Source organism: Sinocyclocheilus grahami, unplaced genomic scaffold, assembly GCF_001515645.1.
Source record: "Sinocyclocheilus grahami isolate Dianchi unplaced genomic scaffold, SAMN03320097.WGS_v1.1 scaffold379.1, whole genome shotgun sequence".
NCBI classification, from domain to species: Eukaryota; Metazoa; Chordata; class Actinopteri; order Cypriniformes; family Cyprinidae; genus Sinocyclocheilus; species Sinocyclocheilus grahami.
This window is the reverse complement of record NW_015505558.1, coordinates 283,406-296,726: the sequence shown is the minus strand read 5'-3', so window position 1 is coordinate 296,726 and position 13,321 is coordinate 283,406. Positions and strand designations below refer to the sequence as shown.

The 13,321-nt window shown below is 39.1% G+C and overlaps 1 protein-coding gene across 1 annotated transcript; it reads right to left on the bottom strand.

The window, feature by feature from the left end:
* Positions 1-549: 549 nt before the first annotated feature.
* LOC107549714 (stromal interaction molecule 2-like) lies at positions 550-11,947 on the bottom strand. The gene is made up of 7 exons (XM_016230895.1): positions 11,739-11,947; positions 10,890-11,067; positions 9,406-9,567; positions 8,440-8,540; positions 8,114-8,352; positions 7,541-7,721; positions 550-3,778 (listed from the first exon to the last, which is right to left on the bottom strand). Exons 1-7 carry the CDS (start codon positions 11,945-11,947, stop codon positions 3,238-3,240), a joined length of 1,611 nt encoding a protein of 536 aa, XP_016086381.1. The 3' UTR covers positions 550-3,237.
* Between the last annotated feature and the right edge of the window lie 1,374 nt (positions 11,948-13,321).

Below are 13,321 nucleotides of genomic sequence, written 5' to 3'. Positions count from 1 at the left end.
AGTTTAGTGCTCCATAGTGGATGATTTGTATGAGTGGAGAGAGGTATAATGATCACAGTGATGGTAACGCCCTTGAAACAGGGCACTCAGTTCAAGAAAGAGGAATTATGGGTCAAAATCTGCATATCATATACATTTCTCCTCAGAAAAAAAAAGAAAGAAAAAAATCTTTCTTCAGCTACCCAAAAGAAATCACATTACTACAGTTTAATAACTTCTAATAAACATATTCATGATGAAAAAAATAAAATAAAATGATTTCAGAGAATAAATGTGGCAAGAGGCGTTCTAATCAAAATGATTGATGTCAATTTTCTGCTTTTTAACACATCTTTACACATATTCTCCTTGATCTAACTAACATAACTTACTCTTATGCTGCCAAAAGCGACACTTTCCAGGTATGGAAAGCAGTAGTGCAACAACCTTTAGCAGGATAATTCAGTAGCGCTTTCCACAGAGCAGTTAGTTATGTCTGAACATGTCTTCAAAACACTTCAAAAGGTCCGCTGTGAATTTTACACCGCTTGGGTTTAATTTCTTTCTTCATTTTTTTTCTTTACCTTTTTTTAACAAATGTGCCAAAACAATATGCTGGTATAATTCTAGTACTGTAAAATGGTGTTTTAAATCAAAAATAAAACGTGTAATGATAATTTAAATATAGTGCGTAAGGTAGTATTTTGCACATTTTAAGACTGAAAAGAGTAATCTTTAATTAATTTACTGAACCATTACATTGTGTTCATTATTTCACTTATGTAGGCGTTCTGACATGCTGTTTTATGTCAAGTGTTACTCTTTTTGTTTTTTCTTTCCCTTTTTGTCTTAAAAAATATTTTCAAGTACAGGAGCTCTGTGGCAGTAAACAGAAGTGACAAAACTGAAAGCCCAGTTTTCACCCTGGGCCCTTAAGTTGAAGGGAAAGGATTTCTTATGATTTTCATACTACAGGGAAACTAAATATTAAAAACTAAGCTTGTGATGATGTCAAAGGCTGAGATATATCAAACAACAACCAGCGGTCATTCAAACTCTTATGATTTCAAATGTGGAGATAAAAAAAATGTCATTGTTTACTCACCCTCAGGTCATTCCAAACCTAAATGTTAATAGTTTTTCTGTGGATCACCAAAGTAGCCTTTTTTTTAAAGAATCATTATATAGGTTTTGCCATACATCCACAGTTCATGGTGACCATGGACTGTTAAGCACCAAAAAAAAAAAAAAAAAAAAACTTAAAAAGGACCATAAAAGCCATCCAAATGACTTTACGTGCATTAGATTCCAAGTCTTCTGAAGCCATATGACAGTTTTTTTGTGGCAATCAGACTGAAATGTAAATTTCCTCACTAATAATGTTTACTTCCAACTAAGCTATGGTTAAGCCTGAGTCCAGATGCAGATCTGTCATTGTTGTCAAAACGGCATTGGATCTCGACTGTGTAGTAACAAAAAAAACAGCGTGCCATTTTTACAGCTGAAATGAAATGGAAAGATAGTTTTTTTTTCTTCAAAACTGTGATGTGTACATCTGAGTGTAAAGAAATTATTCTATCCATCGATTGCTGACTGTATTTTGAGATGTGGGAACACTTAATTCAGTGTTCAGATTTGAATGTGCATTGGGCAATTGATGTTGACAAGACATCAAATTGACATCAAAAACACAGGTCAAATATGCAAATCAAACTGATGTCAAAAACTCGAGATGACGTTGATTTGATGTAGATTTGAACGTCAAACATATTGGCCTACATATATATTAAACCAATTTCAGTATGGAATTAAATTGCTAGTATCGCCCAATAACCAGGAAAAGATTTTTGATAAATGTTGATATTTTGATTTAAAAAATCATATGCATGGAATAATTGTGACTCAAGGTAGACTTGAGGTTTGAAGAAGGGCAAGACAATCAGTGAATAATGACTTACATTTCAACCTGTTTCTCACACAAATCATGACTTAGGGATGGGCACGAGTACTTGGAAATGATCAATTGTGAAAACGATAATCAATGTTTGACATGTACACTCAACTGTTTAAAACATAATTTAAACATCTGTGTTGGGAGAAGCCAAAAGGAACATAATACAGGATCTTAAAATGCATTTAAGACACATATTTTAAAGAACTGAACTTTTTTAATTTACATGCTAAATTAAAATGCAACTTCGGTCAAGCCTGCCATGATGAAAACAACTTAGTTACAGTATAATTACAGTAATCTACAAGATAAGCGGACTTGCTTTCTTAGGGCTTTTTTTTTATTCATTTGGTCAGCGAGTCTTTATATAATGACAAAATATGATGCCTTATGGTTTGATTATGCCAATGGCCACATACACACTGTAAAGTTTCAGGAGTGACAACCGCATTTAAATAGGGAGTGCATCCCCTAAATTACAGTTTTGTGTGTGTATGGAACAGAACTCACTCTCAAATCCATGACACCATGGTAACCATAGCAAAGTTTTGCCGTCTTGCGCATTTGGTATCAAGCATTTTTGGGATCGGCTCATAAAGCGATCCAGTTCCAGCGATCCAGAGTTAATAAAAGAGGCAGGTGCAAGTCGCTATATTTTGATATGTTACGTTGCTTTTTGGTGTTTTTCTGAGATTAACAGCCCTTGGTCACTATGAACCTTGGTTGTATTGCAAGAACTGTGTAACATTTCCTCAAAAAATTATGTTGTGCCCCATTAAAAAAATTTTTATAAATAAAAAACTACTGCATACAGAATAGGAGTGGCATGAGGGAAAGTAAATGACAGAATTTTCACTGGTGGTTGAACCCTCCCTTTAAGACATATTTCCAGGAAAGTTTTTTTTTTTTTACACAGTTTGGAGATTTGGCTAATATTGGACTGTTCTTTTTATTCCGTTTCTGTTTTATTCTGTTTTCCTGAACCATTTCTGGTGACATCATTAGGGTGCACATTATAGAAAATGGAGACTTAACAGAAGACAGTGAAGAGGCCATGTTCTGCAAAATGCTAACATGACATTTTTTGGCCTTCAAAGGCATACGTGTGAGGCTAATAAAATCACCATAAAAGGCTTCCAACCTACAACTGTACCCAGATGAAGCTACATTCCATTTAAATAAAAAAAATAATAATAAAAATAAAAAATGACAATGAAACTGAAAAATGTTTTGGCTTCTGGTTGACCCTCATTTATTTTATTTTAAGGCTTCTTTTCTCGCCATATTTTCTTCTTCTCTACTGTTCCTCACAGCTTTTTGCTTTTCTTGAACAAGCTCTTGATCTTGGAGCGTTTTTTCTCTCCGTTGTCGCAAAAGTCCTGGGAGGAGGTGGGTTGGAGTTGCTTGGGCTCCTTGATAGATTTGCTTTCTATGTCGAGGGAGCTAATGGAGGGGTAATGTCCCTCTGGAGGCGTCCCACTAGCGGGCAGCTGCCCCATGCTGTATGACTTTTCCAGAATGCCATTATAGGCCACAGCTTTGGTGCCAGGATGAAAGGTTAAACTTTGAGATTCAGGGAGGACAGAAGAGCGGGTAAGGTCAGGAGAGCCCTTGTGAATGGAGGAGGAGTCAAGAGGAGATGAAGGGGAGGATGTGGAAGAAGGTAAGGTCTCCATGGCGATAGCCTGGGCCTCCTGCGCCAGGAGAAGAAGTTCCTCACGAGAGATTTTACGAGGTGGGGTCTCCATGCCTGTAGCACATGTACTTTGAAAAGAGGGACCGGAGAACTGCTTCCTGCCCAAAGAGGAACTGAGAGAATCTGAATCTGAGCATGTGTCTTGAAGATCCCTGTGTGACAGAAAGCTGCATTTATTGGATCAAAATACAGTAAAAACATTAATATTTCAAAATATTATTACAATTTAAAAACATGTTTTCTATTTTAATATATTGTAAAATGCAATTTATTCCTGTGATGAATTTTCAGCAGCCATTACTCAGTCTAAATCATTTCAATATGCTTATTTGGTGCTCAAGAAACTATTCTTATTATAATAAATGTTGAAGACAGTTTTCACTACCTAATATTTTGTGGTGTAGTGAATTTTGCTTTCGCCAACCTAGGGAGGCGAAATAGTGTAGTGATGAATACTCGCGTCACCAATGATGTTATGATATTTGGATCACGTGTCACTTAAGGTGTGGTTATGAGTACATGACATAAGAAAGATTGGTGGGATCTCTAACTTGTAGAACCTCTTTCTGTATCATCAACGCAAGGAAGACACAAGTGTAATAAAATAGATTTTATTAACAAAAGATAGACAAGAGTAATCAACAACTACTAAATGAATACCATAAATGGAATAGGAATAAAGTGCATAAGATGCATAAAATGCAAGTGATTATGTTGGGTGTTGCTATGTTAGAGCTGGAAAGATTATCTGGAAAGATAAACTGTTGCTACTCTGAAAGAAATAAGGTGAAGAACCTTATTATGCATCAAACAAATACGGGAAAGATTATTTGTTATCAACTGCAATCAGCTATATAATATCTAATGTAAGTTAGAAAATCATATACTGGTAATATACAACAATGCCAAGGTCTCTGAAAGAGGTTTGGATAAGTGATAGTTACGTTCTCTGTAGTTGAGTGAGCAGTCCAGTGGCGGTGACTTCATCCACTGGTTGTGCTGGTAGCAATGCAGTGGGGAAAGGAGCAGGAATCTTGACAGCCTTGGACACGAAGCGCTGGAGGATGCTGATCTTCTGGAGCACCAAAGGGTCCTAAAATCTGGAACATGCAGATGTGGCCCTGGAGTAGGTGCAAAAGGTCCTTAGCCTGGAACACTCAAGCAAAGGTACCTTGGAGTGAAGGTCTGCTCGCCGGAGTTGAACTTTGTTGCAGATCTCTGTGTGTCTTCTGCCTCTCTGGGCTAGAGACTCAGAACTTGGTCGATCCGCTTTGTCTCTCTAGAATGGAGACTCAGGACGTGCTGCATCTGTTGTTGTCTCACTGGAGAATACTCTGAATGAAGTCTGAACGTAGATTATCTCTTTCCTCGCAGGCTGGAGGCTCAGACCGTGGTCATATCTGTTGCTGCCTCGAAGCTGAAGACTCAGGACTTGGTATCTGTTATTGCCTCTTCCCTCACGGGCCAGAGGTTCAGAACATTGGTGATCTGCTGCAGTCCTATCCTTTCCTTTCCTTGACAGGACTCAGACTCAGAACGAAGGTTGATCTGCTATTGCCTCACCCTTGCAGGGCTCAGACTCAGAACAGTTGTTTCTGTTATTGCCTCTTCCCTCACGGGCCAGAGGTTCAGAACATTGGTGATCTGCTGCAGTCCTATCCTTTCCTTTCCTTGACAGGACTCAGACTCAGAACGAAGGTTGATCTGCTATTGCCTCACCCTTGCAGGGCTCAGACTCAGAACAGTTGTTTCTGTTATTGCCTCTTCCTTTCGGGACTCAGACTCAGTACCGAGGTGTATCTGTTAGTGTCTCACCCTTGCAGGCCGGAGACTCAGATCTTGCTCTGTTAGTGTCTTTTCCCTGACAGGACTCAGACTCAGAACAGTGCATCTGTTAACGTCTTTTCCATTGCAGTACTCAGACTCAGAATTTGCTCTGTTATGGCGCTTTTCCACTGCGTGGTACGACTTGGCTCAGCTCAGTACGGCACGGTAAGGTTCGGCTCGGCACGGTTTGCGTCTCCACTGCAGTTCAATACCGCTTTAGAGTGGGCGGGATTATTCACATGTCGTTATAGTTGCGGCGCCTCTACTACCATGACTCCTAAAACAACTTTTTCATTCCGCGTTCCCCCATCAAGCTCTCGCTGGATCGCTCCTCTGCTATCAACGAGAGGAACGTCTGTTCTTCCACAACAGACAACAAAACTTTTTGGTTGTTAAAAAAAGGTGCGCTCGTTCAAAACAGTTGCGTTCGATGCTTCGCTGGCTGTGCTGATTTAAATCTAGCGCTTCTTTTGTGTTTGTGTCGCAAGTTCAGTGACGCAGGTAGAGACGATTCTCTCCGGCCAATCCGTGATCAGCAGAGTTTACACGTCACGTTTTGGTAACGGTACGGTTCGCTTGGAACCCCAACCGAGGTGGTACTAAAAAAAGTACCAGGTACCAGGTACTGTACCCAGTGGAAAACCCCCCCAAAAGTGAACCGTACCGAGCCGTACCGTGCCGTACCATGCAGTGGAAAAGCGCCATTAGTGTCTTTTCCCTGACAGGATCTGCTATCATCTCACCCATGCAGGGCTCAGACTCAGAACAGTGAGTGTCTTTTGGGAAGGTACCTTTATCTCTTTCTGATGAGGAGGAGATTGCAATCTGGTGCTTCTCCATTTCCAGGCTGTGATTGGCTGTTTCCATCAGAGTCGGGGGACACGGTGTGGCCCACCCTTCTTTCCTCCTGTGGAACTTATTTGTATAGTCCAAACACAAATTTAGAAAAGTGTCACTTAAGCTTTACCAATGCATTATTCACTTACCAAACCACAATTAGAATACCTTTGGCAATGTTACGAACACATTAAGTCCAAACATGATGGAAAAAGAATGAACTTTCATACATACATTAATTTGTCCGTTAACAGCTAAGTTTGTGTAAGATGTTGCACTACACGTCGCTGTCACTGAGAATACTTATTTCTCTGAATAAGTATAAGATTTTATACTTGTGATGCAGTTTGCATCAGTTTAAGGTTTAAAGGGGTCATATGATGCGATTTCAAGGTTTCCTTTCTCTTTGGAGTGTTACAAGCTGATTGTGCATAGATAAGATCCCTGAAGTAGCAAAGACTAAAGTCTCAAAACCAAAGAGATATTCTTTATCAAAGTTAAGACTCTGCCACACCCCCTAAAACGGCTCGTTCTAATACGCCCCCACATATCTACCTCACTATGTGGAAATATTTGCGTAATGCCGCCCAAATGTGCACGCAAAGAAAGAAGGCGTGGTTTCAGTAACCGCAGTTAGTGTAGAAGCAGCTGTGTTGGAGACGCTGTGTGTTTCTAGGCGAAAGCAAAAGCATGTTATTTGGCCTTCCGAAAGTAGATGCATTTAGGAATCTTTAAGATTACGACTCAGCCTTGAGGCATCCCGTTTCAGCTCCTCAGCTTCCAGTCCGAGGGAGAAAGGGGGGGGGGGGGGGGGGGGTGTCATATCATAGTGGAGTCAGCTGTCTTAACCGTGGCTTGTGTACTGCAAGCACATACCAGTTTCATCACTGTGTCTGTCATGCGACTCCACCAGATCAACATATTAAAGTGATTTCTGAAGGATCATGTGACACTGAAGACTGGAGTAATGTCTTGCCATCACAGAAATAAATTAAATTAGAAAATAATATTAAAGTAGAAAACAGTTCTTTTAAATTGCAATAGCATTTAACAATATTACTGTATTTTGATGAATAGATAAACCTTGGTGAGTATAAGTGAGTTTCAAAAATTCCGAACTTTTGACCGAAACCGTGCATTCATTGAAATGATTCATATATAAATGTGATTTTATAAAGGTAAATAGGTAAATTAACATGTACAGCATTTTAAATAAATTAATTAATATATACAAAGAAAAGCTGACGTACCCTTTCCTTTCGACAGTGAAGAAGATGTGATCATCGTCTCCCTCGGGTCTGTAGGCCAGTGGGGCCGAGGCCATAGACAACAGGTCAGGGTCAGGAGAAAGGGACGAGGGCTGAGACAGAAGACTTCTGCGGGAACGACAAACACTGCTGTTGCGGGTCAGAGGAGGTCGAATCAAAGGAGCTGTGTAGAAAAGACAGATCTTTATGCACCTTAGCATGGTATACTTATCATAAAAAAGTAGGTAAGACTTTAGTTTAGGGACCAGTTCTCATGATTAACGGGTTGTAAAATTTAGGTATCACAAGCTTTAATGAACAATATTTAAAAAAAACGAATCATTCATTCATTCATTCTTTTAAAAAAAAAATTTTTTTTGATTAAATAAAGATCTTCATTCCATACCAGAAACTGGTATGGAACCGATGTCTTACATTGTTTTTAAAAGCATCTGAATGGTTTAGAAAGAAAACTTTTTGCACATTAATAAGATATAAATTAGTTAAAATTATGTAATTTAAAGTCGCATTTTTAGAACATTTCACACAATCTTGGGCTTAAAGAGGGGAACTTACAGGTGAACTGTGGAATGATTGGTGGTGTGTCCTCATCGAGATCGTCCACCCCGCCAGCGATTGGGTAGGGTGGCACTGACATCCGCGGCATGACCACCCAGCTGTGGTCGGCGTACAGGGAGGCGGTGAGGCTGGGCAGCCCAGAGTTATGAACCACTGGAAAGCCACATAACTTCTCTATTTGCTGCCAGCGGTGAAGACGTTCACGCAAACAGGCTGTGACCTCTGATAGAGCTTTTCTAAAAAGAAAAAGAAAAAAAACACTAATAAGCTTTCATTTAATGTGGGTAACCATTAGCGAGTGCATGTGCATTATGTGTGCTTACTTAGCCTCAAGTATTTTGTGGTCTACTTCATCCAGCGATGAGCTGTGTGCAACATGGAGGGTACCAAACACAGAGTTCCTCTTCTTCTTGATCTTTTCTGCCTGAAATTCACACAACATGACCATAGAAACACACAAGTAATGAAAATACAATGACATTGCATGGAAATGCACCAGTTGACTCATGTGTGTGATCTGCACATTTGCTGGTTGTACTGAACGCAAGCTCATCTCTCCTGCTGCAGTGACTGCTAATTGTTTTAGCTTAACTGCTGATGACTCATTCTAGATGCAAATAACAAACGGCAAAACAAACCATGTAGTTAAAAAGTAATTTAACCACATCATTAGAAATCTAAATGAACAGGGGAAAGTTTCAGCTTCATTTTTGTTAGTCACTGAGAGAGAATGTGAATGAGATGTTTGTTTAGGTAGATTTAAACTGAAAATTAAACTTCACTTTTAATGTATAATAGCTGATGTTAAGTAAATATTTAATAGGCACAAAGATCCAATAACTATTTGGCCTGAAACTTTAAAATCTGTTGGTCAAACAAGTATTTCTTGCCCTGACAAAAAAAAAGTGATGTGACATGTGGCCAAGTATGGTGACCCATACTTGGAATTAGTACTCTGCATTTAACCCATCCAAAGTGCACACACAGCGGTGAACACACACACCGTGAACACGCACCCAGAGCAGGGGGCAGCCTTTTTTTTTTTTTTTTTTCTTTGGGGCCTGGGGGGCAGTTGGGGGGTTGGGGCGTTCGCCCAGGGGCCCCCAAAGGGCACCTCAGTTGAAGGTAGGATAGAGCGCTGTACATTCACTCCCCCCACCTACAATCCCTGCCGGTACGAGACTCGAACCCGCAACCTTTGGGTTACGAGTCCGACTCTCTAACCATTAGGCCACGACTTCCACAAAGTACACGACTTCCACAAGAAGTGTGAACAATAAATCACTCACCTCGTCCTTTGCGACCGTGAGCTGCAGCTCGGCATTCTGTTTTTTAATGTTGTAGTACTGCAGTTCCACCTCATGTGTGAGCTGAAGCCACATCTGCAGGGCTTCTGGCACCGACCAATCTGACTGCATCTCTTTCTCTGCTCTCTTCAGTGCCATTCGCACCTGGAAATACCCAACAAACACAAACACTGTGGAACTAGTAATTTATTACAACATCACAACTTGAGGAACGCCGCATCCATCTAGTGGTGTATTCACAGAATAAGGCTGTTGTGATGAAAGGCAATAGAAATCCAATGATGAACTTCAGGAAATAATACGTTTTGGACAAAAAGTAATTAATTACATTTTACTATATTAATCCTTCTGTTCTGTTTCGAGTCTTAGAGACCCCAAGGCCATTTTAATAGCTTGAGAAAATATATTTAACATTACTGTATCATGTTGATAGCTCATACTTTGCTACATAAATCAGTCTATTATTGGTCAGTTATTGTGGTAGCATTAATTTCAGATTTACCCCCCTTCATATATGCATCATGTAAGGAAAATGTTAGGCTGCTTACTGTGTGGTCAAAAGTCTGGCTTGCCTTACAAAAAGCAGCATAAAATATACTTGAAGTGTACTTTTTTTCTTTTAAAAGTTCAAGTATATTTTCCAAGATTACATTATGTAGGATACACTAATATCAATGTACTAGTAGTATTCTTGTTTATCCTTACTTTTTCGTTTTATCTGTTAATGGATTTTTAATAAACTGTTAATGAATTTACAAATTAGACATTGAATAAAAATATTTTGATGTAGAATTTTGTTTGTCAGTGTTACTGGCTTATGGATACGTTTTTTTCAATGCATATTTAAGGCCCATTCACACCAAAGAAGTATAACCTCAACTATAACCATAACTGCACAGAGGAATGATAGTGCTGGAATCACTTTTACAAAGATTTTTTTTCCAGCTGAAGGACAATAAAAACAGTGACAGCCAATCAGGATCCATCCAGCTTTAAAGAGCTTGGGCGTTTAGATAACTGCACATAACTGCAGCGCAGGCTTACACTTGAACTTGAAGCATAACATATTTGGAATATTCAATACTTTATTCGTTTCTTAAGTATATCTCGATTAAAAGATTAAGAACAAGTGTAGGCGAAACATACTTTTCTGTATAAGCCAAGTAGACTGAAAGTATACTCTCTTATTTCTAATAGCACACTTTACACAACAGAACTTCTTTTTTGGCCCTGTCCCAAATGGCAGACTTCACATGCACTTGCAGTCTTGCGGACTTACAATGCCCTCCACATGTGTGTGTCTGCTAAGTCCCATTCATCATTTTAGCTTTCAGAAGGGAGCTCGTGAGCGCCCCCTTTGCAGCCGCTATGCGTTTAGGTTGCAATCTGAGGCAGGGCCTTTGTAAGGGTCATCACATTAAAGACTAAATCTGTGAAGGCTTTGTTTGATTTATATTGGTTCCTACCTGCACTAGTTCCTCCTCTGCGTACTTGAGTCTGCTGAGTTCACATTCAGCCCCCTCTCGCAGCTCTCGCAGTCTGCTGGCTTCTCTCTTTGCTCCGTTGATCTCGTCACGCATCTTCTGCTCCAGGTTCTGCTTCTCCACTGCCACCGTCCGGTTCTCCTCCTGAGCTTTTTCCAGCCTGATGAAACCACAGAGAAATTTAAGTCACATCTGAAATCTGGTGTGTTGCGATTTAAAATAGTAATAATAATATTCTGTCATAATTTGTTCACCCTCATGTTGTTCCAAACCTAAATGACTTAAGAGGAAAATAGAACAAACAGTATCATGTCCACTCTTTTCTATATAATGCGTATAATAAAGTGAAAGGGTTATAGGCTGTCGAGCTCAAGAAAAAAGACAAAAAAAAGGTGTCATGTCATATCACATTATGAATGTAATGCCATACTTGACATGTAATGGTCAATGGCAAGGGGTCTCATTGTACTGACATATGGATGTGGGTGAAGACAGCAAAACCCATTCTGTTCTTCACATACAGCTATGTTACAGCTTCAGAAATTTGTGTGAGAGTTGCATGAACACCTTTTATGGTGCTTTTTGTCATAATGGAGCTAGTCTCTCCTTCTGTGTTCCACAAAGAAAGTCATGCAGATCTGGAACGACATGAGGGTGAGCAAATGATGACAGAATTTTATTTTTAGGATGAACTCTTCCCTTGAGGGTACTTATAGAAAAGCTTAATGAGCCCTCTCATAACAAGAAATGAAATATGATGTTAAACAGATGATAGAATATTTCGTGCTCTTATTCTCTCTCTCACTGTCTGTTATTTGCTTTCTCTCTCACCGGCTCTGTAGCTCTATCAGGCTCTGTTCAGCATTCTGTAGACTCTCCAGATCTTTCATCATCCGGGAGATGTGAATTCTGGATGATTTGTTCTGTATGTATGCAAACCAGCAGCCTCCCACACCAATGATGATTGAAATCATCAAAACAAAGTCCTTCAGCCAGTGATGGTGAGGACCTAGAGGAAAAAGAGAGAAAAGAGAGAGCATTTTTACCCACTAAGCAAGCAAATATTTCAATAAAAGAAATACGTCTATACAATAGCTTTGTGCAAAAATATAACAATTTAAAAATGTTTTTGAAAGAAGCGTCTTATGCTCACAAAGACTGCATTTATTTTACCAAAAGTACAGTAAAAATGGCAATATTGTGAAATACTGAATAGTGTAAATTTCAAATAACAGTTTTCTTTTTTAATATATTTTTAAATATAATTTATCCCTGTGATGGCAAAGCAGAATTTTCAGCTGGCATTACTCTAGTCTTCAGTGTCACATGATCCTTCAGAAATAATTTTAATATGCTGATTTGGTGCTCATGAATCATTTCTTCTTATTATCAATCTTCAAAACAGTTATGCTGCTTAATATTTTTGTTATTTTTTTCTAGGATTTTTTGATCAATATAAAGTTCAAAATAACAGCAATGTAACAGCAACAGCAAACAGAATGTAGAAGTCTGTCACTTTTGTTCAATTTGATTTGTCCTTGCCGAGTATTAATCTTAAAATCTTACTGACACCAAACTTTCGAATGGTAGTGCAGTCATACTGACTACTTATGACACTTTTGTGTTGCTACTGCACTCTTTTTAAACCGTAAAACCTTCCGTTCTCATTCATTTGAACTGCACTGAAAAGAGCGAGATTGTTTGTGACATTATAGTACATTATTTGTATTCCACATTCTCACAGGTTATTTTCTCTCTGTCTTACAAAATAGGTTTATATTTAATAATACTAATGCGTTCCTTTCATATAAGTTGTTGGAATCTCCAGGGTCTTCATTCTTCAACTTTTGGTACTAAAAGCACAGACCCAGAATTTCTGAAAAATAGCAAAGATGCTGATATTATCATTCTCACCGAGACCTGGTGTAGAAATGATGCGCTTACCTACTGTCCCTCAGGCTACTATGAAGTAATTGTGCCCTCAGTTAAATTAAGTACAGTGCATCGTGGACGAGACTCGGGAGGAATTCTGGTGTGGTACAGAGAAACTCTGGCCAAGCACATTTCTATTCTTACATTTGGAAAATTTCACTGCTGGTTAAAACTAAACAACCAAATTGGCATTTCAACTACTGACATATATCTCTGTGTCATCTATATTCCTCCAGCAGAATCCCCTTACCATGATGAGGAATACCTGAACAACATCCACACAGAGATCAGCCGTTTCCAGGCCCAGGGAAATGTGCTGCTGTGTGGAGACTTTAATGCAAGAACTGGATCTGAACCCGATAACATAGATCCAAAGGGCAATGAATATATATTTGGCCAAAACTCCCCGAGTCTCACAAGAAAACTTCCACCGAGAAATAATCTTGACCAAACTGTAAATAAAAATGGTTCAGAGTTAGTGC